General features: G+C 42.8%; 1 protein-coding gene across 6 annotated transcripts in view; it reads right to left on the minus strand.

The window, feature by feature from the left end:
* LOC102383613 (ubiquitin-conjugating enzyme E2 variant 3) overlaps positions 1–22933 on the minus strand; it is a 100824-nt gene that overhangs the window by 46369 nt on the left and 31522 nt on the right. For all 6 annotated transcript variants that reach the window (XM_025202142.1, XM_025202140.1, XM_025202143.1 and 3 more), the window contains 4 exons: positions 15353–15437; positions 11816–11881; positions 8087–8250; positions 4998–5124 (listed from right to left, as the gene is read on the minus strand). In XM_025202142.1, the coding sequence (XP_025057927.1) occupies positions 4998–5124; positions 8087–8250; positions 11816–11881; positions 15353–15437 (442 nt within the window). The remainder of the gene's footprint in view (positions 1–4997; positions 5125–8086; positions 8251–11815; positions 11882–15352; positions 15438–22933) is intronic.

The following is a 22933-nucleotide window of genomic DNA, read 5'->3' on the forward strand; positions in this document are numbered from 1 at the left end:
TCTTCCCCCGGCTCTTCATCCAGGAACTCCTCTCCCCTTCACCAGTTTCTGCTTGGTAAGTATCTCCGGTGGGTTTTTTTCTTCTTCAAAATGACACAAAAGGGATCCTGTGAAATGTATCAGTCCCTCCAGGTAAGAATGTCTGAAGTAACTTTAGTCCTTTCCTCCCAGTAAATGAAATATTTCCCCCTTAAAAACAAATATGGCACATTTCCACTATCAGGAGAATGGAGATCCTCACATTTGCTGTTGTGTGACTACTTTCCCACAGGCAGTATATTATAAGAACACTGCTCCTTGGTAGTTGTGTGTCTGACCTCCAGTTTCCACAAACTGCAAGGGCAGCAGTTTTCAGGAACAAACCAGTTGACTAAGCTGTTAGTGGAAACTTTTATTATTATATACCACGTACTTCAGTGTAGCATAAAGATTTGTGAACTGGCTTGGGAGTCGGAAAAACTGACCATGATAGCATCATGCCTTTGTAGGAACTGACTTACCCAACTTCTTGTTTGGTCTGACTCTGGTATTTTTACACTATAACACTGTACAGTCAAATACACAGGCAGGAAAGAGCATAAACCACCTCATGCCCTCAGAGGAAGATTGTGTGTTCAAAAGTTTGGACACTGCCAACACAGACAGCATGCAGTGGGTCCAAAGCCCACAAAGTAAATGGAAAGGATCCCATTTTGATTTAAAGGGTGTTAGATCAGGCACTAGCTACATACTACATGCATCCTCACAAAAGGATAAACAGCAAAGGCCTCAAAGCAAGTGCTCCTGATCTTAAAAATGACTGAATGAAGGTTGCTGGTGCAGAACTCAGTCTTTAATGACATGGTCTTACACTAGTTTTTCTATAGGAGCCATACTTTATTCAGTACATAGTACAGGTGGTCCTTGCTTAATGCAGAGTTATTCTATATTTCTTTTATCCTTCTTATTCAGCAAGTGGATTCATGCATTGTTCACCCCAGACTATTCAAACTATGCACTGAATACAGTACTGTAAATGCCTATACAGATAAAAGGCATAAAAACTTTAAAAAAAATCTGGTTCTTGATGCTTTACAGACATTAATTAATTTATCGTTCCAGACCCCTGGCATGAGGCTGTATCACCAGCCCTACTTTGTAGGTGGGAAGAGAGGGCACACTAAGGTTAATCCACCAAATAATCACTTGTGTCCAACTCAGAGCACCTGATTTTTCAATTTTTTCAGCCTTATGTAGCACTACTTATAACCAGGGCACTATGAATTTAAAGCAAGTTAGCTCAAAAAGCAATATTTCCATTATGTGATATCCCATTATCCTACCACACTGGTCATGAGCAGGGCTGAGAACTTTAGAACTCCTTCACAGCTTTCTACCACTTACACCTTCTGAGTAATTAGAAGCAATAGAAGATTCTTCTGTGGAAAGCTGCCACCCTAGAGAGATGAGGCATACTATGCCACTAGGTTTTCAGCAACTATTTACTAGATTTTTGTTAAAACTGAGGAATTCAATTCCCTTCTGCTCCTATCCCATCCTTCCCCATCTGCTGCCCCTGTTCCTTTTTGATTTCTGCATCTCATCTCTGCTTTTGCTCCTGATCTCAGGTCCAACCCTTTTCTTTTCTCAGCTCCTGAAATCACTTCCCCTCCCAGGCACTTCAGAACTATGCACTAGTTACATGCACAACTCACAATGTGATTGTAATTATAATTTGGCTGCAATTTTAATTTCCTCCATCCCCCAAGCACACCAATTCTCACAAAAATTAATTTCAAAGACTAAGTTGTCTGAAAGAGACCAAATTTTTACGGTATGTCATGACTGCCCTGGGAAAATGACTTGTATATCTTCTGCTGCCAATTTGAATTTAAGAAACTGAAGGGTGCAGACACTGGCCTTGTGCTGCCATGACCATTTTTATGGTGGCACAAGCTGTGACCATTCAGATATTCCTGCCACTTGTCATGCTTCAAGTGCCCAAAAAGGTTCCTGTGACCAAAGGTAGTCAGTTTGCTTACTGCACACCATGGGATCTCCCCTGAAGGGGAATCCCACAATGCATATATCAAGGATTCCCACAGCACATGTATTAATTAGGCTGCTATGCTCCAACCTGGTACATGCGTCTGCAAGTGCAGGAACCTACACGTGTAGGTTCCTCTACTTGTAGGTAAGCATGCAGGAACTCCCTACAAGGGATTCCTATGGTGCATGTATCTCACTGCCATGCCCCAATTCAGGGCATGGCACCCCACTGTGGGCTGTTTTCCATTTTTAAAAACTGGCTAGTTTTGAAGTGACTTTGGGCTATAAATTTAGCTGGCACCTGGCAACCCTAAATAGAATGTAACATCTGTTTTTTTGGGGTTTTTTTTTTTTTTAAATACTTCCTTTTTGAAATTGCTTTAAACCTTTCGATTCTTGTTTACAAAGAAATCAGAAACACCACAATAGGTCAGAATGTTTTTGACACTATGGATTCCTATTTGAAATCTCCAAATGTATTTTGTAAATTGTGTGTAGGTGCTTGCACACCTAGTAGTGCTAATATTGCAAGGCACATTGTAGCACCCGTAAAAAATATCTCACAGCACCCTGGTTGAGAATCACTGATTTAATCTCTTCATTACATGACTTAGAAGATGGGTCTGAATGTACAGTTAAGTAAATCTGTATATTATACCAGACTGTGTGGGGTAACAGACCCTTTGGAAGATAGGATCAGGATTCCAAATTATCTGGACACTCTTATTTCAGACTATTTCTCCCATCTGATCAAATTCAGTAAGAAAAAAATGAAAGTACACTCAGGATAGAATAATCACATGCGCAAATACATACTGGGAAACAACTAGCTGAACTGCAGGATTGAAGAAAAGGACCTGGGGATTATAGTGGACCACAAAATGAATGAGTCAACAATATGCTGCATGCAAGCCATAGAAAGTGATTCTTTCAGTCTGTTCAGCACCGACATGGGCTCAAATTCACTTTGTGCAGTTTGGGGTACAACACATCAAGAAAGACCTGGACAAACTGGAAAGAGTTCAGCAGACAGCAACAAAATGTATCAGAAATCTAGAAAATATGAATTACAAAGAAAGATTGGAAGAGCAGGGATTATTTAGTCTAGAAAAGAAAAGACTGAAGATATCAAATTTCTCCTCAAATACCAGAAAGGTTGCTATAAGAAGAATAGCACTCAATTGTTTTCTGTGTCCACAGGGACAAGACAAGAAGTAACAGTCTTAAATTTAAAGAAGGGAGATTTAGGTTGGATATTAGGAAGAACATTGCAACTATGAGTGTGCCTAAGCAACGGAATCTCCATCACTGGAAGTTTTTAAACACAGGTTGGATAATATTTGGTTTGAATGGTTTAAACAGCTATGACCTGCTTTGAACAGAGGCCTAAAAGTCCCTTCCAACCCTAGTTTTCCTGTTTCTGCAACAGTCCACATCCTGGTGTTAGGAAAGGACTCTAAGCCTATTAACTCTTTCTAAAAAAACCCAAACAAACAGAAAAACAAACACAATAAAGTTTTTTTCCCCCCACTTAAAGTCAAAGCACAAACTGTTAACCATATACTTAATAACTATGCTAACTAGTTACTGCCACTAACTCCAACAGAATCACCAGGAAACAGGCAGACACCGCCACCATTCCCATCTCACCGCCATGACCTGTAACAACAAACTGAGGGATCACTGATCTCGTGTTCCACCCTTTATGCTCTGGGTTGTGGAGACTGCAAGGACACTGAGAATCCATGTGCAGTCCCAGTGGACACTGCTATCTCAATACTATCTGATCTTGTGCACATGGGGTGGGGGACAAATACATAATAAGCAGCTGTGGAAGGTAGCAAATGAAATATTTATTCATCAACTTCAGTTCTGCATAGCTCTGTAACCTACCACCCCCAGAAATACAAACATTGTGACCTATTTATAAAAAGCTAGGGATATTTTTAATACATTGTATTCCTTTCCCCATACAAATAAATTTAACATACTATGTTGTTTCTACAGTCTTCATTTCTTCCAGTTCTGCTGCCTCTCTTTGGTGTTTGGCGTTCAAAAAAAAAACAAACAAACAAAAAACTTTCCTCCAACCCCAAAACCAAATGTATGGCTGGAGGTAGTGTCTTCTGGAAGTTATGAAAACTACTGCTTCAGTTGCTCACAGCAAAAAAAAATTAAAAAAATCACTAAGCTATAACGTGTACAACATGCTATTTCCACAGAAACTATGTACATGCATTCCTACCTCTAAACCAACCCTAAGTATATAGGACTAAATTTGGCCATGAACTCTCACATTACCAGATAAGTCTTCCAATCTGTTTGCCTCCTTCCCTTGCCTTCTGGCTCAATTCTCCTTTGCCTGATCTACTCTAGTATCTCCCAACTATGCACAAGTCTCTTCTGGGTCAATCAAATATTAATTATATCTACACCAGCCTTCACACAGAGTGTCCTCTTCCCTCAGAAAAAAATGAAGAAAACAATACAACTAGACATAAGACTACAAAAGGAAGACAAAAGATGATTACTTTACAGGAGAAAGCGAACAAAGAGATCCGAAAAATAAGACACTTGCAAAATTGAGTCAGCAATTAGGAGCCACCAAACAGGAAGAGGATACATGCACCATAATCCTGAAACAAGGTATCCTAGGAAGGCTGCAATAAAGGTTACTTTATTTTGATAAATACAGTGTGATTAAACTATAAATAAAGTTGTTAGAAGAAGCAGGTCTAAAGTAAGGGTGAAATCTGGCAATGTCCAGCTATGTAATATTATTAATACAAGTATTACTGGTATGATGCGTCTCAGCAAGCTGAAGTACAGCAGAAACCACGCCAGACTTTGACACACAGTGACAACAAACAGAACAAAATATGCTGCCTAAATATTGTATAAAACAGCAAAAATACTTAAGAAAACATGCTAACAATATTTGCAAATATATAGCTCAGCATATCACTTGCCATTTGGTGGTCCTGTCGGTTGGTATGGTGGATAGGATGCTGAAATGGTAGGCCGGGAAAAGACAGGAGGCTCCTCTCCGAATACCACAATCATAACTTGAATCAATTCTAACAAATCTGACTGGGGCTACAAATTAAACAGATCAAAAGTTTTTGATATTTTTAAAGAGAGAGAGAGCTTAGTTAGCTATTAATGACTCACTACACCTCAGCTACCACACATCAGCTGAACATTTTTTCCCATGTATTTGCCCAATCTAGTAGATTCTAATTCTGCTAGCTTTTGTTATTAGCATAATGTTCAAGAATAAAATAGTAACATGTAGCTGGGATAATGCTGATGAAGAGGGAAACTCTGAACAATGTGTGGCTTTACATTAATTTGCATGTTACAATAATCAGAGTATTAAAACTTTTGTGGTATATCACATCATTTTTAAAAAGGCAAACCAGTTTTTAGTCAAGAAAGCTAAATATAAGTAGTCAGGCGTTCCAAAACCACACAACAGACAGTTTTGCTCAGAAGAAAATGTGCTGCAGGCCACTAGTGCCTTGGGCATAAGCTACCCCACAGCGTTCCTTGCACCAACTGGTTCCAGTTATATTTTGAATTTTATAACATCAAATTTTTCTTGCATGATGAATTTGCGCATACATCACTTAATTGCTGTCAACATAAAGAAAGACAAAAGTTGCTACTGGAGTAATGGCTTCTTATACTGAGTAACTTGATTAGCAAGGCAAACAGCACAAACATAAGCAATTATATTCCCATTTGAGGCTCAAACTTCACATTTCAAATCCAACTACATCTAAATTCTGAAAGTATGAATAGCAGAAATGGTATCTAACTCCTGAAAGCATGTATAGCTTTGCTGTGATGACATCATAGAAGACACCATTTAGTTAAGTTAGAGCACAGAGAAAAAAGTTTAAATATTAACAGAAATATCTTCCCCAGTAAGAGAGATAAGGATTTCTTAGGATGATATCTTTGATTGGACCAACTCTACAGTTAGGATAGAGTTAGACAAGGTCTTGAATGCAAGATATTCTTCATCAGGTCTGGATGACCTATTCTATCATGGCTACATCACCACTCTTACACTTCTCTAATGAGTGTAGGATACCAAATAGCAGAGATGATGCTCACGAAATAACAGAAGCGTGAGCACAGATGTTCAGAACTCCTAGGTTTTGACTTCACTTTTACAAAGAAAGCAAAAATCTTCAGCCTCGGTTATTGCTCTTAAATTCAAAACTACAGACAGTTTGAAAGTACATAACAATCTAGGTCAATAGGACAGGGTAGAGGGAAGAGGAGAGTAGGACTAGATGGCCTCTTGGGGTCCCCTCCAGCCCTATATTTCTACAATTCTCTCCTTTTCAACAGACTTTGTTTTGAAACATTTGAACTGTTTCACATTTGATCATCAAAGATATATTTTACTTATAGCACCATAATTCTGCCCTGTGGACATCCCTAAAAATGTATTTTCTTCAAGTAAATACTCCCCTCTCTAAAGATCAACATCTTATGCATCTTCTATCAGAAAAAGAAACCAAAAAATAGGATTCCCCTTTTGAGTCCACAAATGCTGCGCTGCTTCATCAGCCAAAAGAGAGTTGGTCACTGGTAATTGGCCAACAGAAAAAAATTAAAAGTTCAGTATATCCCTTTAAGATTGTCATGGCGTGGGATCCCTAGAGACAGCCATGATGCCCCTATGGCCCTGTGATTGTGCCAACTTCACCCTGCAGGTGCCTTCTGGTCTTGCCTGCCACACTTTGTTGGTTAAGATAGTAGACAGGGAGGCTGCCCTCAAGTTGCTACGCAGTCACTGTCCTGATGGCCCCCACTAAACCCTGAGGAATTTTAGACCCCTTGCTGGGTCCCGTTTTAAGCAGGTGCCTCGTGAGACACCCCAAGCCTTAAGGGCTAGATGCATGGCACCAGAACTGCCCCTTTACTACACCCCATGCCTCGCAGATGGTATTTAGACATTGTCTCTAGTGATGAGACCTCAGTTTAGTTCGGTCTCTTGTTGTCACTGGACCCTTAGCCTCAGTAGCCGTGCCCTCTGACACTGGGGTCTCCTCACCCCCTGTCTCTGTGCCCTCTGGCACTGGGGCCTCCTCACCCACTGTCACTGCACCCTCTGGTGCTGGGGCTCTGCACAGTAGTGTGCCCCAATGACACCTCCTCCTCCCCAGTAGCCTCAGCCCTGTCCACTGGATTAAACAACAAAAATATGAGCCCCTGGGTTATAACCTAACAATAACAACACCAATGACACTAGAGGCCACACTCTGCACCTTTAAGAGGGCCTGTTTCTCCCTCAGCAATGTGTGCCTCCTAGTCCCAGGCACTTGAGGAGCTCCTAGAGCAGGTGTAGGCAACCCCCAGCATGGGTGCCAGAGTGTGGCATGCAAAGGTATTTTGCTTGGCACATGAACCTTAGCAGAAACCAGGGAAGGAGCTGGGGCTGCACTGCCACAACAAGGATCAGGCCCCTTGCAGCTCCCCCACCATCAGCCTCAGCACACCAACATCTTACAAGCAAGAGTTTGCAGGTGTTTTCAGCACTGTGTCCAAAAACTTAGCTGACTCCTGTTCTAGAGCCTGTTAATCTCACCAGCAGCTGGACAGACAGCCAAGCATCTGCAAAGCTTTTACGCACTCCTTCCCTTCTGACTACTGCCAGAGAACTGACCATCTCCAGCCCCAGCCCTGGGGCTTATATGTGCCCAGGGCCCCATCTTCGTCTGGTCAGCTAACCGGGTTTCAGGGGCAGGCTAATTCCCTCATTTGCCTGCTGCCTGGGCACCCTGCAGCTGTGGGGGTTCTGTCTGGCCCCTAGGGCCCTCTCTCGAGGCAGTTTCTGCCTTTAAAGGAGCAGGCATACCTTAGTGCCCTGCAACACAGATAGTAAAAAGGACATCAATTCACTCAGAGCTCCTTGGTGAAAAAAGGCATGGCTGTTTTACTTCTAAGAGGCAAAACAACATTCATTTCCTGTTAAGAAAACCAATATTACATTCTAAAGTAATTCAGAACTAGCTGGTCTGAAGAAATTAATTTGACTTACATGTTTCCACTCATGTAGATAAGGAAGGTATATCTTTCCATTTGCATCAACATGCTTTCCAGTTTTAATTGTCATTGAACTAGTGGGTTTAACAAAACAGATTGGAGGATTGAAAGGGTATGTGTCCAGCAGCCACAGGCATATTGGGATATTGTATGTGTTACCTATAGAAAAATTACAAAAAGATAATTTATTCTTCCTCTTCAGCCCTCATGCTGACCTCAGATTTTCAAAAGACTACTAAAATCAGTCAGAAATAAATCAAATAAATATCTTAAGATCATCTAATTAAGGCATGCAACATTTCAATCAAACTGCAACGTGAGGACAAAATTAAACTGAAGTCTACCAATTATATAGCTAGTGAGAAGCCTCTGCTTTTCCTGGAAGATCTGTTTCTCACACCACTTAAGCCTTGCTTTAGGAATAAAATTAACCTACAAGAAGGTATTTTTATAGCTATTGTCTACCACAAGGTGGGAAGCCAGTACTTATTTGGGAACTATTCTTAGCCTTTATTGTATGTTGTTTGCAATCCTCTTTTACCTGGCTCCCAACCTTGAAAAGTAAAAGCCAATCCAGTTAAAAAAAAGCTGTCAAGTAGTGATCTTCAACTGGTGAGCAGTAGAAGTCCCACATAGCCCACAAAGGCACATGCAGAGAGCGATCAGCCTCCCAATAGTCTCATGGTGCCAGGCAGCAGCATGTTGAAACATCATATTGTCCACTATATGCTACACACCAAAAGGAGAAGCTATTAAGCTGCCTTAGTACAGTCCTGCTGAGAAACGGGGCCAATTACCTTGGGAAAAAAATGCTGCCTAAATGCAGCTATACAGATTCTATTCCAAAGCTAGCTTGTATGTCCCTACAGCACACCTGACAAGGAGACTGCAAGGGAGGTAGGCTGCATACCTGCAGGCTGCCGAGGGGCTGGAGGTGAACTAGGGCAACAAAAAGTTTGAGAACCGCTGGTATAGACAGTAACAGCAACAAAGCAGTGAAGTAAAATGTTACATCCCCTTATCTGGGACTCTATCCCTAGAATAGCTAAGACAAACAGCTCATACACTACTCTGGAACACTATTCCACAGCAAACAACAACAACAAAGCTATTTAAAAATACTAATTATTAGGGCTGTCAATTAATCGCAGTTAATTTATGCAATTAAGGCAAAACAAATTAACGCGTTAATTTTTTTAATTGTATTAAATCACACATCATTTTGACCAGGGGAGCGGATCAGCCGGAACCCACGTGCACAGCCCCAACCCTGCCCCACCCCATGCCTACTCCAGATGCACCTGCCCACACTGAACAGGAGCAGCAGTGGCTGGGCAGAAGCTGATACTTGCCACAGGGGAAAATCCCCCCTCCTTCCCTGCCCCACTGCTGCCAGGGCCTTCTTGCTACAGCCACCCAGAGCCTGCGCCCCCGGGGCTGCCCTACGGTTCCTCTCTGCTGCTGTCACTGCTGCCTCCAGGCCGCTCAGCGGGGCAGTGTTGGCAATGCAGGGGAGCTGCAGGGCAGCCGGGGCACAGGCTCTGAGTGGCTACAGCAAGAAGGGCTCCAGGCTGTTTGGTGTGGGGGGGGTGCCGACTATTGTTTCACTGCACAATTAAAATTGCAATAAATTGAGACTTTTTTTTTTTTTTAAATCTTGCAATTAATTGCGATCAATTTTTTAACTGTTTGGCAGCCCTACAAATTATGAAACAATGAGGTGTTTCAAAGGCCCCCGGCAGATGTTATATTTGTCGTGCATTATATGAGAGTATTGCGCAACAAATCCTAATATGCCAACTGGCTGTATGTTAAAATTATTGTGGGATATTTCCATAACTCATAGATTCATAGATGTTAGGGTCAGAAGGGACCTCAATAGATCATCGAGTCTGACCCCCTAAGCAGGATGTCCAATCTAAATCTGCTCTCTGCTAGCTTGTGGCCATTATTTCTTGTAACCCCCGGGGGCGCCTTGGTGAATAAACACTCACCCATTCCCTTCTGTGCCCCCGTGGTGAACTTATAGGCAGCCACAAGGTCGCCTCTCAACCTTCTCTTGCGGAGGCTGAAGAGGTCCAGTTTCTCTAGTCTCTCCTCGTAGGGCTTGGTCTTCAGGCCCTTAACCATATGAGTGGCCCTTCTCTGGACCCTCTCCAGGTTATCCGCATCCCTCTTGAAGTGCGGCGCCCAGAATTGCACGCAGTACTCCAACTGCGGTCTGACCAGCGCCCGATAGAGGGGAAGTATCACCTCCTTGGACCTATTCGTCATGCATCTGTTGATGCACGATAAAGTGCCATTGGCTTTTTTGATGGCTTCGTCACACTGCCGACTCATGTTCATCTTGGAGTCCACTAGGACTCCAAGATCCCTTTCCACTTCCATGCCACCCAGCAGGTCATTCCCTAGGCTGTAGGTGTGCTGGACATTTTTCCTCCCTAGGTGCAGCACTTTGCATTTCTCCTTGTTGAACTGCATTCTGTTGTTTTGTGCCCACTTGTCCAACCTGTCCAGATCTGCTTGCAGCTGTTCCCTGCCCTCCGGCGTGTCTACTTCTCCACATAGCTTTGTGTCATCTGCAAACTTGGACAGAGTACATTTCACTCCCTCGTCCAAGTCACTGATGAAGACATTAAAGAGTATCGGTCCAAGGACCGAACCCTGCAGGACCCCACTTCCCACACCCTTCCAGGTCGAAACCGACCCATCCACCATGACTCTCTGGGTGCGGCCCTCTAGCCAATTCGCCACCCACCGGACTGTGTAGTCATCCAAGTCACAGCCTCTTAACTTGTTCACCAGTATGGGGTGGGATACTGTATCGAAGGCCTTCCTGAAGTCTAAGTATACGACATCCACCCCTCCTCCTGTGTCCAGGCGTTTCGTAACCTGGTCATAAAAAGAAACTAGATTGGTCAGGCACGATCTGCCTGCCACGAACCCATGCTGGTTTCCCCTCAGCGTAACTCAGAGAAGATGTGCTCGACAACCAACTCCTTTGGAGCCAATTTGCCATTTTTAATTCAGGGAGAAACTGGTTTAATGCCTGCCATGCTATTATTTGTCACACAATTCTCAGACAGAATGCGCAACAAATGTAACATCTGCCACAGGCCAAAGAGAACAGTGATTATTGCCTTCTAAACCAGTGGTGCCTACCCTTGTTGGCCCATGGGCCAGATGAGCTGTGCTAAGTTTGTAGGCCTGCTGGATCCAGCCTGTGAGCCCAATGCAGCCATGTGGTGCTGGCCATTCTGAGGCCTGATACAGCTCCTCTCCAGCTGGGCCATTTCCAGGTGGCTGAACTGGGCTCCAGCTTGATCCCACCATGCAGGAATTGGGTCAGATCCCTGCACATGAGAACAACCAGGTCAGGTCCAATCCAGCCACGTGGGACTTGGAAATGTGGTGGCAGGGGAGTGGGGACAGCGTTAACTGCCACTAGACCCACACTGCCGAGTTTCTGGACCTCTGGGGAGAACCATGGACCAGATTACATGGCCAGGTTGAGTACCCGTGGGTCTTTTGAAATATTTGCAAACAAAGGGAAAATGCAATGCCAGGGTTTGACTTTCCCATTTCGGTAGGCAGGGGTGATGCAAGGAGCTGAATAAGCAAAAAGTCCACCCTTATAGATCTTTAAATCAGTTGATGACAGGTGGAGCGCTGGGTGAAAAAAAAACCAAAAACCCTCATCTCTACACCCCTAAATGATGCTCACCTCTATAAGGCACAGGAATGGTCCCAGAGAGGCTCATCAACTCCCGAGATGACCCATCGTTAAAAACTAAATGGGAAAGAAAAACATTAGAGAACTTTACTGTGTTATCATGTGTTCCTGTTACATAAATCTATGTCAGACTGCATACTTAGAATGATATTTATGCTGCTACTAGAAAGTCCCTCCTTTTACATTGTTATTATACACATATTGATTGGCAAATACTTTTTCACAGTTGATTAAGTCATGTGTTTTGAGAGACAGAGAAGATATATTACACTATCCAATAATTCCTTTATCAATTTAAAACTGCACCTACACACAAGGTCCTAGGTGTAAGATGATATGACTATGCAACTATGGACTGACATCTAAGGCTAAAAAACAGGCACAGTTTCTCCTGGGTCTGACTGTCCTGAGCAGCCCTTTCCCACGTGCATCTTGAATGGCAATTAACTAGAATTAAACCCCTATTGTCCCAGGGAAAGTGTTATTTGGTACTTCACAGGTACTTACAGGACAATGGGTTTGTAAATCTGTAGGATCCCAGAGTAAGAGGCTTTCTCCCAATGTCTATTTTAGCCTAACCTTTTGTTTAAAACATAATTCCCTAGTTCATATAGTTGTAAAGATGGAACATGTACATGTACTCAACATAAAAACCTACAGTGCATTTAAAGTTTATGGCCAGTATACACTTATTTTTATATAAAACCAGCAAGAGATAGAACTCTAGTATATCAATAAGATGACTATGTCATTCATAAATTGCTGCCACAATTTAAGCTTAACCCACAACCTGAGTAGGCACCCTAACTACAAATGAATCTTCTACTGATTTGTCCTGCCTGGCTTTCCAGCTTTTACACTGAGGAAGACTATTTTTCAGCTTAACAGACCTCATTGCCAAGATGTTATCTTCATCATAAGCCTAGATTTTCCTTTTTCTTATTTTTCATTTAATTACTTCTAGTAATAACATCACTGTAGCTCACCATGCAGATACTACTTTTAGGTGCTAATGACTTGCAAAGATCTGCAAGCTTTGCTCTTAATTACAGTATTATATGCATTTTGTTAATATTTCCTGGGAAATTAATCTTTTCAGGCCCCCCAAATGTTTTCTTACTTCTCTTAACTCTATTAAATGTGAATTACTCTTCTGAAAATGTTCTTCTTAAAACTGAATACAATTAACTTTATGGATGCAGTCTCATCTGGGCAGTTTAGAAAGGAATAGGGACCTCCATGCTACAGGACCCCTTTCTTTAAATGCGTAGTTCAAAAACTGCACTGACATTTTGTGCACCCTATGGCAATGCAGAATCACTTCTGAATTGCTAGACAATATTCTGCTCTTGGTCCCTTTTTCATTTGTCCCTCTCTCATAAATGTTTTGAATTATTTTTCCTGAAGCAAATGGCTGCATTCAACTCTCCTACCTACCCCCCTACTTTAAAAATGTGTTATTCTATTTTTTTATCTATTTCAATTGCTCTAATTTTCTCTGTACACTTCAGTCTTTGCTCAAGTGGTCCCTCACTTAAAATCTTCAACAAACATGTTAACTAAGCACAAACTTTAACCCAAACCCTAAAAAAACCTCTAGATATGTCTTGCGCATAATATATTGAAATGTGTTGATACCTTTTAAAAATGACTAGTGGCAGTTAAACTCTGTTAGACTAGCCAATTAAAATTAAATTTCTATACACACATTACAAGAACTCTCAAACAGCCTTGCTATACTCAGGAATAATTCATTTTTTTCCAGCCCTAAAAGAGCATAATGCAGATTCACTGTTAACAAGATCACTCTTTTGGCTAATTTATTGTTCTTTATACATAAATATGAGAAAATATCCTTTACTATAGTCCAGCTCAATTTGTGATCTTCTAACAGCTTCCAAAGTAAGCACGACTACTAAACAGTATACCACATAAGTCTCACATACCAGACTGAAACAACATTGCTATAAGGAAGGTCATGAGCAAGGATCCTGAATTTCTCTGTTTAAAAATCACAGATTCTCTGATAAACCCCATTTGATTTGGGGTTTTTTATCATGGAAAATCAGAGCTCCCCCTGCCCCCTTGCTCACCAGGATACAGGTCCAGGCCCCTCACTACCCACCCACAGCCTCCCTGGCCTGGCTGGTGCCCTGCACTCCCCACCCACAGCCTCCCCACCTCCCAGCCCTGTCAGAGAGGTCCCCCAGCTGCCAGGGTTACGGGGCCAGGGACCCAGTTATGCAGCCCCCTGCCCCCTGGCTGCCACCTGCAGGAGGTGGCAGCTGCTGTGGTGTAGCGGAGCCTAGCTCCCCGTCCCCACAGGCAGCACAGCTGGAGAAGAGCCCTTGGGTGCGGTGGGCAGGGGCTCCCTGCCCAGCTGCCTTCTCCTTGGAGCCTCCTTGGCCCAGTGGGCAGGACCTGGCGTGGTAAGGCAGAGCGGGGCCAGACGGGGAAGCTCATTGCAGGCAACGGACACTCCACACCGCCATGGCAAGGTGCCCCCTGCTTGCTGCTGCCAGGCAAGCTGGGGTGCTTTGGCTGGGCGGTACAGGGCTTGCAGCAGCAAGATGTTTCCCTGTTCAGCTGCACTCTGCCCTGCCACACCAGGTCCCATCTGCTGGGCTGTAAAGGCAACCCAAAGCAAAACCTCAGGGTTGGGGGGACAGGGAAGGGCAGTGGGGGGAGGAGAAGCAGCAGGGCGGGGAGCCTGAGACCACAGCCCACCCCCGCCCCCACCCTGTGCACACATCTGGGGGTATGTGCCCTCTCTGCACCCCTCAGCCCTCCCCTCCCCCCACCTCCCTATGACAAGCAGCTTGCAGCTGTGTCACGCTCTCTGCTGGGGCCCTATGGCTACACTCCAACCCCAGGCCCCAAGCACCGCCCGGGCTGAGCAGCATCCCCAGCTCTGCTCAACTCCCTTCATCACTATGGGGGCTTCAATTCCTGCCACCCCCCACCCCCTGCCATACTGACCTGGGGGAGCTGCTCTCCAGGCTGCCTGTTTCATGTGCTCCTGCTCCCCCCCCCCCCACGGCTCCTTGCAGGCTGGAACTCTGCCAGCCTAAAGAAAGCTCTTTGCAAAAATGGAAAATTAGTGCGTTTCTCTGTTAAAATGAAAAATCCACTTTTTTTTGGTTAAAAGCAAAAATCCGCTTGTTTCCCATTTTTCCATGAGAAACAGAAAACCTGGATCCCTGTTCATGAATCATCCATACTGAAGAGTGGGTGAATTCCTACGTAAATTTCTTTTTTAATGTATCTTCTCTACTGACACTTTTTCCAAAAGTACTTCTGTCACAGGACTTTAAAGAACAGATCTTTAAATTTTGTTTCAGTCCTTAGTTTTTGTGTGACAACTGAATATGGAACAGTCAAAAATTATTTTATTATAAGACATTAGCAACAGATGCCAGTTGAATTTTAGCACTATCAAACGTTAAAGATAAGGAAATAACATACAAATGCACTATATAGCTAAACCAGCAACAACAAATTAAATATTCTTCTTATGCACAAACTCACCATATGCATCCATTACAGGTTTGAGGTCTTTGTACTGGGTAATAACACTGATGGTTTCCTGCACTGTTAGGTCTCTGTACTTATACTGAAAAAGAAAAATATTAAATTTCTTTAAGATGAACAACCCTAAAGCTTTGCTTTGCGTTGCCTTGTTTTTCTTGTGAAAAGCCAAGTGTGTAAGATTTTATATTTACAAGGCTCTATACAAATGATACAACTCAGGGCTCATCTGTGTTTTTTCTGATGAACTCCACATACAAACATTTATTTTTGCAACAACAGTGCATTACCACCCTTTGGTTTAGCCTGCTTTCTAAAATTAAGCTAAACAGGAACAAAGTGCTCTTGTTCCAGCGTAAGTGTACGCACACTGAATGATTCAGCAACAGCAATTGTGCTTTCATTCATACCCTCTTAATCTGTGTTACATTTCAAGTAGACACAGATCCAAAACAGTCTGAATATCAACACAGTTAATCTTCAATTAAAGATACCATCTTTCTAGCTTGTAAAAATAGTTAATGTAATTTTATGAATAAAGTTAACAGCAAAACAGTAGGATCAACCCTATCACATTGGAAACGATAGAAAAATGGAATCCAATTTGTTTTACCACATGCAGTAACCATGAATTTAAAATGTTTTCAGCACTTATTCCCATAAATCCATTCTATTTCTACTAAAAAAGACAAGCATAAGAGGAAAAAAAGTGAAAGATCCTCAAAAGCTAGAAAGCATACTGATGCTAGGGAAATCTTTGTTTACAGAAACATCTCTGAGCCAGCATAACGATTTCTTAAAATCGTCCTTATATAAAACTGCAAATCAATTGTAACCTGTAATAGAGTGGCACCCAACCTGCAGCACATCTGCCACAAATGACATAGGGAGCCTCTATATAGGGCATAAGACAAACTGGAGAGGAAACAGGGAGCCCAGCAGCAGATCAGGAAGGGAGCAGAAAACAGAGCAGCAGATCAGGCAAGAAAAGGGGATTGGAATGGCACTCAGGGAGGATTCAAGGCTAATTTGCAGCACATCTACCAAAAAAGGTTGGTCTCCCACTGTAGTAAAGTATGTCAGTGGAGTTTACGTGTGATGCATGGCCAAAAAGTGCATTTATTAAGTCAAATGTAACCACATTCACAATTCCTACTGGGATAGGACCTGCTCCCAGCTATAATATGTGCATATACTGAAGCCCAATAGCAGAAGCTACAGCACTGTGAGGGCCACCTGGTATATCCTACTTTCTCGCCCCCTTGAACTTGGGAAAAGAGGGCAAGATGTACAATCAGAGCTGGAGTACATGGATCCAGGACTCCTACATACATACAAATCTTACCAGAAAGCACTTGATACTTTAGCTGAAGCATTCAGATAGTGTTTGGACTGTCTCAGGGGAAGGCAAGATGGACAGAGGGAGAGCTCACCCCCAGTGTACACACCCTGTTGCTATCCCCACGGTGCTGCCTTCAACTACAAAAAAACCAAGCCCTATCTGAAGTAGTGAGTAGTATCAGGAAGCAAGAAGCACATCAAACCAAACAACAGCAGCAGTAATGCACATCTCAAGGCTCGTTTGTGTACCCACTAATACAGCAGCAACAAGAAGTTGTTTTTACAGATGTGCTCTGACATCAATCTACCATGCAATTTAATGGTACACAAATTCTGACCTAGCTGTTTGACCATAAACCAGCTGTTCATGAGCAGCAGAGGACTGGCTGGGCATGTAGTGCAGTCTCACTCTATTATCATCTATTCACTTGCATTAAAAGCCAGCTAAAAAAATACTCTCTCTCTAACATTTTTCCATGTAAGTAACAACATTCACTGTGATCTGTTTTAGTACACAGCCTCAGGATAGAAAAAAGTCCAGACAACTATCTGGATTATACACTTATCCAAACAATGTAAAATGTACCCAGCCCTGTCAATGCTGGAGAATTAGCAGGCCTGAAACAGACTAGCTCCCCTCATTTTCAAGGCCCTAAACAACCAAATAACTATTACAGCTCAGGAAAATGAGAAAAAAAAAACTGGTAATTTTCATGGCTACTATTTGCTCTGGCTACGTATACCCCAAGCCAGTCCACAAAGCTTCATCTTTACAGAGGCAGCTGAGGCATTAAGAACCTAACCCTACCGAGGGTCCGCATCCTATTGTACATTTAACTAACATGTGAATAGTCGAATTTGTTGCAATGTAAGCAACATACTTACCAGACTGGCATTGTGTTACACAGTTAAGCAAAGTATGTGTTTATCCAATATGTATACAAGTGAAACATTCAGCAATTTCTACAAGGATTACTACCTCCCCTCTCTTTGGTGCCAAGGTAGCTTTGCAACAATAAAAGAAGGGGGAGGGGATCAAAACTAAGAAAAAGTAAGACAAACCATGTCCAAATGCTTCAGAGCACCCAGTGAATAATATTTAGCAGATTTAAATTAATTCAAACACTATCAGCTTATGTTACCAAATGTAAAACGATGTTTTTGCTCTCACAACTTTTCACCTAAGTAACAAAACTCAAGGACTGCTTGTTCCTGTTTATTTACAATCTATAAGGGAATGAAAGCAATGGCCATTCCAAATCATATCTTGTGAGAATAGGTAGGACCTCCCACTCTCTCCACCCCGATGTAGCCTTACCCATGGAGAAAGCGCAACTTTGGATTTCCCCCTCTTCGCCCTCCGAAGTCAAGGAAAATACATGACAGCTGATGAAGCAAGACATTATGGTCTTCTTTCAGTCTGAGTTCAGTAGCATGCAACAATAAAATCAAGTGCCTTCAAGCTTATCCTATTAATATGAGAAGTAAACCGTCTTAAAATATTCCAAGACTTCTGTTTTCTGCAGCAGGGCAAGTAGGCTCAGTTAAACATGTACATAAGCAATAAGAGAGTTAGCTTCTGCTAAAAGAAGTCCAGAGAAAGTACAAGGATCAAGAACTAGTTCCACATGTTCACATGTGATCCATTCGTATCATTTCCTCTCTGCATCACATTTCATTTAATGAAATAAGTACAATAAAGCTTGCCTCCTGAACAGTGGCATTACAAGCCTTGCATCTGTAGATCACTTTAGGAACTTTACTTGAAAGATTTTTCAGTTGTACAGTACAGCAACCAATCAGGTGCACATGTCAATTTTTCTATAAAGAAGAAAATGTTTTTATAGTGAATCTATAATACCTTAAGCAAGGACATATTACCTACAGGAATGGTGCATTTAAAAGTCTGAAGAGAGTCTCCTTGAATGCTACTGTAATTCACTTCAGCAATCATCACTCCAGTAGCACATGCTCAGAGTAAAATTTTAACCCAGGTACTTGATTTTAAGATTTTGGGGAGAAACTGCACACAATCTGCGCACACACACACACCTAGCAAGCACACCTGGCTCGCACACCTGGTTCATCTAGCAAGCACACACGAGTGAGCACTTAAAATTATTTTGTGTTTTCTTTAATGTTAAAAAGGACTGTTGCAGACACTGTTTTTTTGTGCTGGCTTTGTACCAAAATAGAATGGAGATGATGAATTTGGCTATAGTTATTGCTATGATCTGGTCTAGGATTTCAATAGATGGTCCTCTCATTTCTAGGATTAAGCAGATTACAGCTATTGAAGAAAGAGTAGAATTTGCATAAGAGGTTATGTCAGGAACTGTCTGATCTGCACAAAACAGAGCATAGATGTTATCGTCACATTGTTTTATATTACAATGTGGAATTTTACATTAGAAATCAGACATGTCTCTGAAACCATGTAGTATGGTTGTGTCTTATTCCCCTTTTCATTCATATTTGCATTTGAATAAACACATTTTGATCTAATATTTATTTTATACTTTGCTACTATTTGTTTCATATTGATGAAAAAGACTCAGTGCCTGAGAAAATAAGCATCTACTAAAATTATTATCTACATTTATTAACCTGGACTAATACCTAAAAATTATACAAAACTTTTTTCAGTCTGGACCCTCAAAATAGACTAGACATCAGACTGCTATTTGACATATCAAGAAACAAACACAGAGAGAAGGGAAGCAATTTGCTCCAAGTCAGGCAACAAGTCAGATACAGAAAGTAAATATTTATCTAAAGGGGGAAATAAACCTTAATAGTCACTCAACCTAGTCATAAACATTGTTATACATGTTGAACATCTTCCAAATACCTGCAAGACTCATCCTCATACCAAGTGAAGAATTATAACTATGTATAATTAATAATTATGTAGCTACTATAAATACATCTCTTTGACAGTGAGCTTAAAGTAAAAAGAAAACATTAAAACAACTGTTTTCTCTTGCTAACAGGTGAACAGCCATTTTCACTGAATTCATCTCCTGTAAAACAGGATGAAATGATTTGCGTGTGATCTGATCAACACTTCCAATCTTTACTTCTAACCTCCACAATGATGAACAGAAACTGGTGCTGCACCTTTTGCAGTTCAGGTTTTCCTTCTTGCAAGAAATTTAAATGATAAACAGATCAATTTCCTGTGGATTTTTAAAGGACTACATGATATCTAATTTCATAAAAAAAAACTCAGAACATAAGAAATACCTATTGCAGTGGTGCTCAACCTTGTTAGACTTGAGGCACACCTCAGAAAATGTCAGCTTAGTTTTCATTTGTTTTTTGACTTATAATTCTTTTGTTACAAGGAATTGAAAAACACTGTAACAGGTCAGACTGTTTTTAACACTATGGATTTGTATTTGGTATCTCTGGTTTTATCTTGTGAATGATGTTTGCACACCTAATAGTACTACAGGGTTTGGCATCTCACGACACCCTTGAAAAGATCTAAGTGCACACAAGGTTGAGAATCATTGACCTACTGAGTCAGACCACAGGTATACCTACCTCAGCATCCTGTCTTTCACAGTGGCAGAGAGCAGATGCTAAGGGAAATATTTACAGATCTGTCCCATGCCCCTCCCCACTACAGCTTCCAGGTTGCACCCCTAGCATATTTAATGCCACTGATTGTAGATGCTCATATACCTAGGGATCTACTTACATTGCAGTGAGACTAAATAATTTGCATGGATTGATCACAGCATGAAGAGCACATTTCGTGGATATTTCCTGGATGTGCTCAGTTGGCCCCACCCCTCAGTGCTGTTGGTAGAGAGGCCCTGGCAGGGAATGCCATCTTATCTGCTGTCTGCCCTTTGTGTAGCCCTGCCCCATGGCACTAATTGGCGGAGAGGCCCTGGAGGTGGGGGAGAAAGGATCCAGGGGCAGCCATCATCTTGTCTGCTGCCCTTTTGTGCTGCCCCACCAGCCAGCACCTTCTCCCCCTGGGGTGAGTAGCAAAGCTGGGGCTAGGCAGTGTTGACTACTGGCTACCACTGGGGAGGCCAGCATTTCATTTTTATGTGTTTTATTTAAAGTTGATTTTGCAGACAATCCTGGATTTTGTGGTTTCCGCAAAATCATGAATTGACTAGACCCCCTACGTATACCTAGGACATAAATGGCAATGATAAATTCCTGGCCTGATCTCTCTGAAAAGTAAACAAGTCATGTACAGCATACACCTAACATGAAAAACCCTTTCATTATTACAACCCAGTTCAACTTTCTAATAATGGCAGTGCCTGGGTTGCACAGAAGACTGGCTCTGCTAAACTTCGAGACTGCGCCTCAACTTCAGGAGCAGGATGGAGAACTTTATCTTGCAGGCTCTTAAGACTGCAGACTACATGATGCAATGCCATCCTAACTAGCCTGGGTACAACTACAAGTACCACTGGATTAGCAAAGCACTCAGCCAAGTACAGTGACCACACAGCTTGACCCAGGCTTACTCAAGTGTCCCTGCCAAGCAGCACACTATGCCACATACACATATTCTTAAACAGGTCTTCTTTAAGGCTAACTGAAGGACCCAATCAATTCCCTGCATGACTGGCGATACTGGTATGCGCAGTACTATTAACCTGAGAAAAAAAAATCTCAAAGTTTGGCTTTTGTCTGTCAGGTCAATTGACAATAAGTAATAAATGGTCACAAGGAAAGATGTTATTACATCTCCCTAAAAACCCATGACAGTAGTTACTCTAAGACAAGGGAGTCAAACTCACCCAGCCCTCAGTTAGCTAGCTCAGTGCCTAATTTTAAAACAGGGTTTCTTAAAGTATGAGGGGAGAAAGGAAGACCTGCCTTTACCCTGTGTCTACAATTACCGGACATGGGAAGAAACTGGTCCCTGCTGAGGACCTTTAGTCACTAGGGCCACGTCCAGACGAGCACAACCATGTGTAACACCGTATACACCGTCCATTAAGGTGTTTCCCACACTGCTACCTTGCAGCATGAAGGCGTTTACTGACCCCAGGATCTGCTGTGTGGGAAAAAAAGTGAGGCAGTGCATGTGGCTGCACTGTGCGCCACCCAAAGCCAGAGTCTGGCCTGCCAGAGTCATGCTGCTGGCCAGGCTCCAAGCTGCAGGAGCTCTGTGGCTGCAGCTTCCCCGGCCCCCAGGTAAGTCTACTAGGGCCAGCACAGTTGCTGGCCCCAGCCTTCCCTACCCCACCTGGCGTAACCCACCATGTGCAGAGGGCACATGGTACAGGTGTTGTCCCCAAAGGACAGAGAGTTCGTGCCCGGTGCGCTTGTGCCAATAAACACACAGGGGTGAAGGATCCAACTTAACCTTTATTTCCTGCGCAGAAAGTGGTGCTTGGCAATCGTTCGCAAAGCAAGCACACCCACCCCAGTGGGCGTCTGCCTTATATAGCTACGTAACAGGTTAAACCTGCTGATGTGATGACATGTATAGCAAGCCCAGCAAGTAACCCCCTTTCCAGCTCCACCCCAAGTAACCCCCCTTCCAGCTCCGGAACTTTGTTGATACAGTTTTCCTTCTAGCGAGGCCAGCAATCAGCAACTACGCAACAAGCAATCTCCCCCAGCCTAAACAACCTACTGTATGCCCTTGGTTAGATAAAATACTTTTTTCAGAACACGAAGCTGTTCCTGAAGTAGAAAATGCATAGTAAAAGTTCAAGGGATCTCTGCTGGACATGGCTTCCAGCCCTACCTCTGTCCCTAGGGGTTTAGCCAGGTGCCCCTGAAACAAGGGGTACTTATCACAGGCACCTCCTGGGGACCAGAACACCAGCATGATGCTGCTTCTTGTCCCTGGGAAACCAAATGCCTGTGCTTGTCTGGATGTGGCCTAGGAGTCAGTAATAGACTCCTAGACTAAAAAACAGAAGACCGGTTTGATTCATATTTGAGCCAGATGTCAGCATTTTCCCTCAAAGCAAGCCTCTTAGACCTTACAGATGGGATAAACCCACTGTCTCCCTAAATATCTGTGGCTAAAAACAGATACTCAGTTTAATCTGATAAAGGCCTGTTTGGAGTCTGGGAGGTCTCCAAATTCACAGTTCAATCTGTCCTTCCCCTCCCCCTCCCCCTCTTGTGCACCCCCATCCCAGAGCACCCCATGAGGAAAGGGCCTGGCCCTGCTGAGCCCCCCGGGCTCCCAGAGCGGCTGCTGCGCGCGCTGCGCCGCCCCCCGAACGCTGGGCTGGCGGTTCC

Source organism: Alligator sinensis, unplaced genomic scaffold (genome assembly GCF_000455745.1).
Source record: "Alligator sinensis unplaced genomic scaffold, ASM45574v1 scaffold983_1, whole genome shotgun sequence".
Lineage (NCBI taxonomy): Eukaryota > Metazoa > Chordata > Crocodylia > Alligatoridae > Alligator > Alligator sinensis.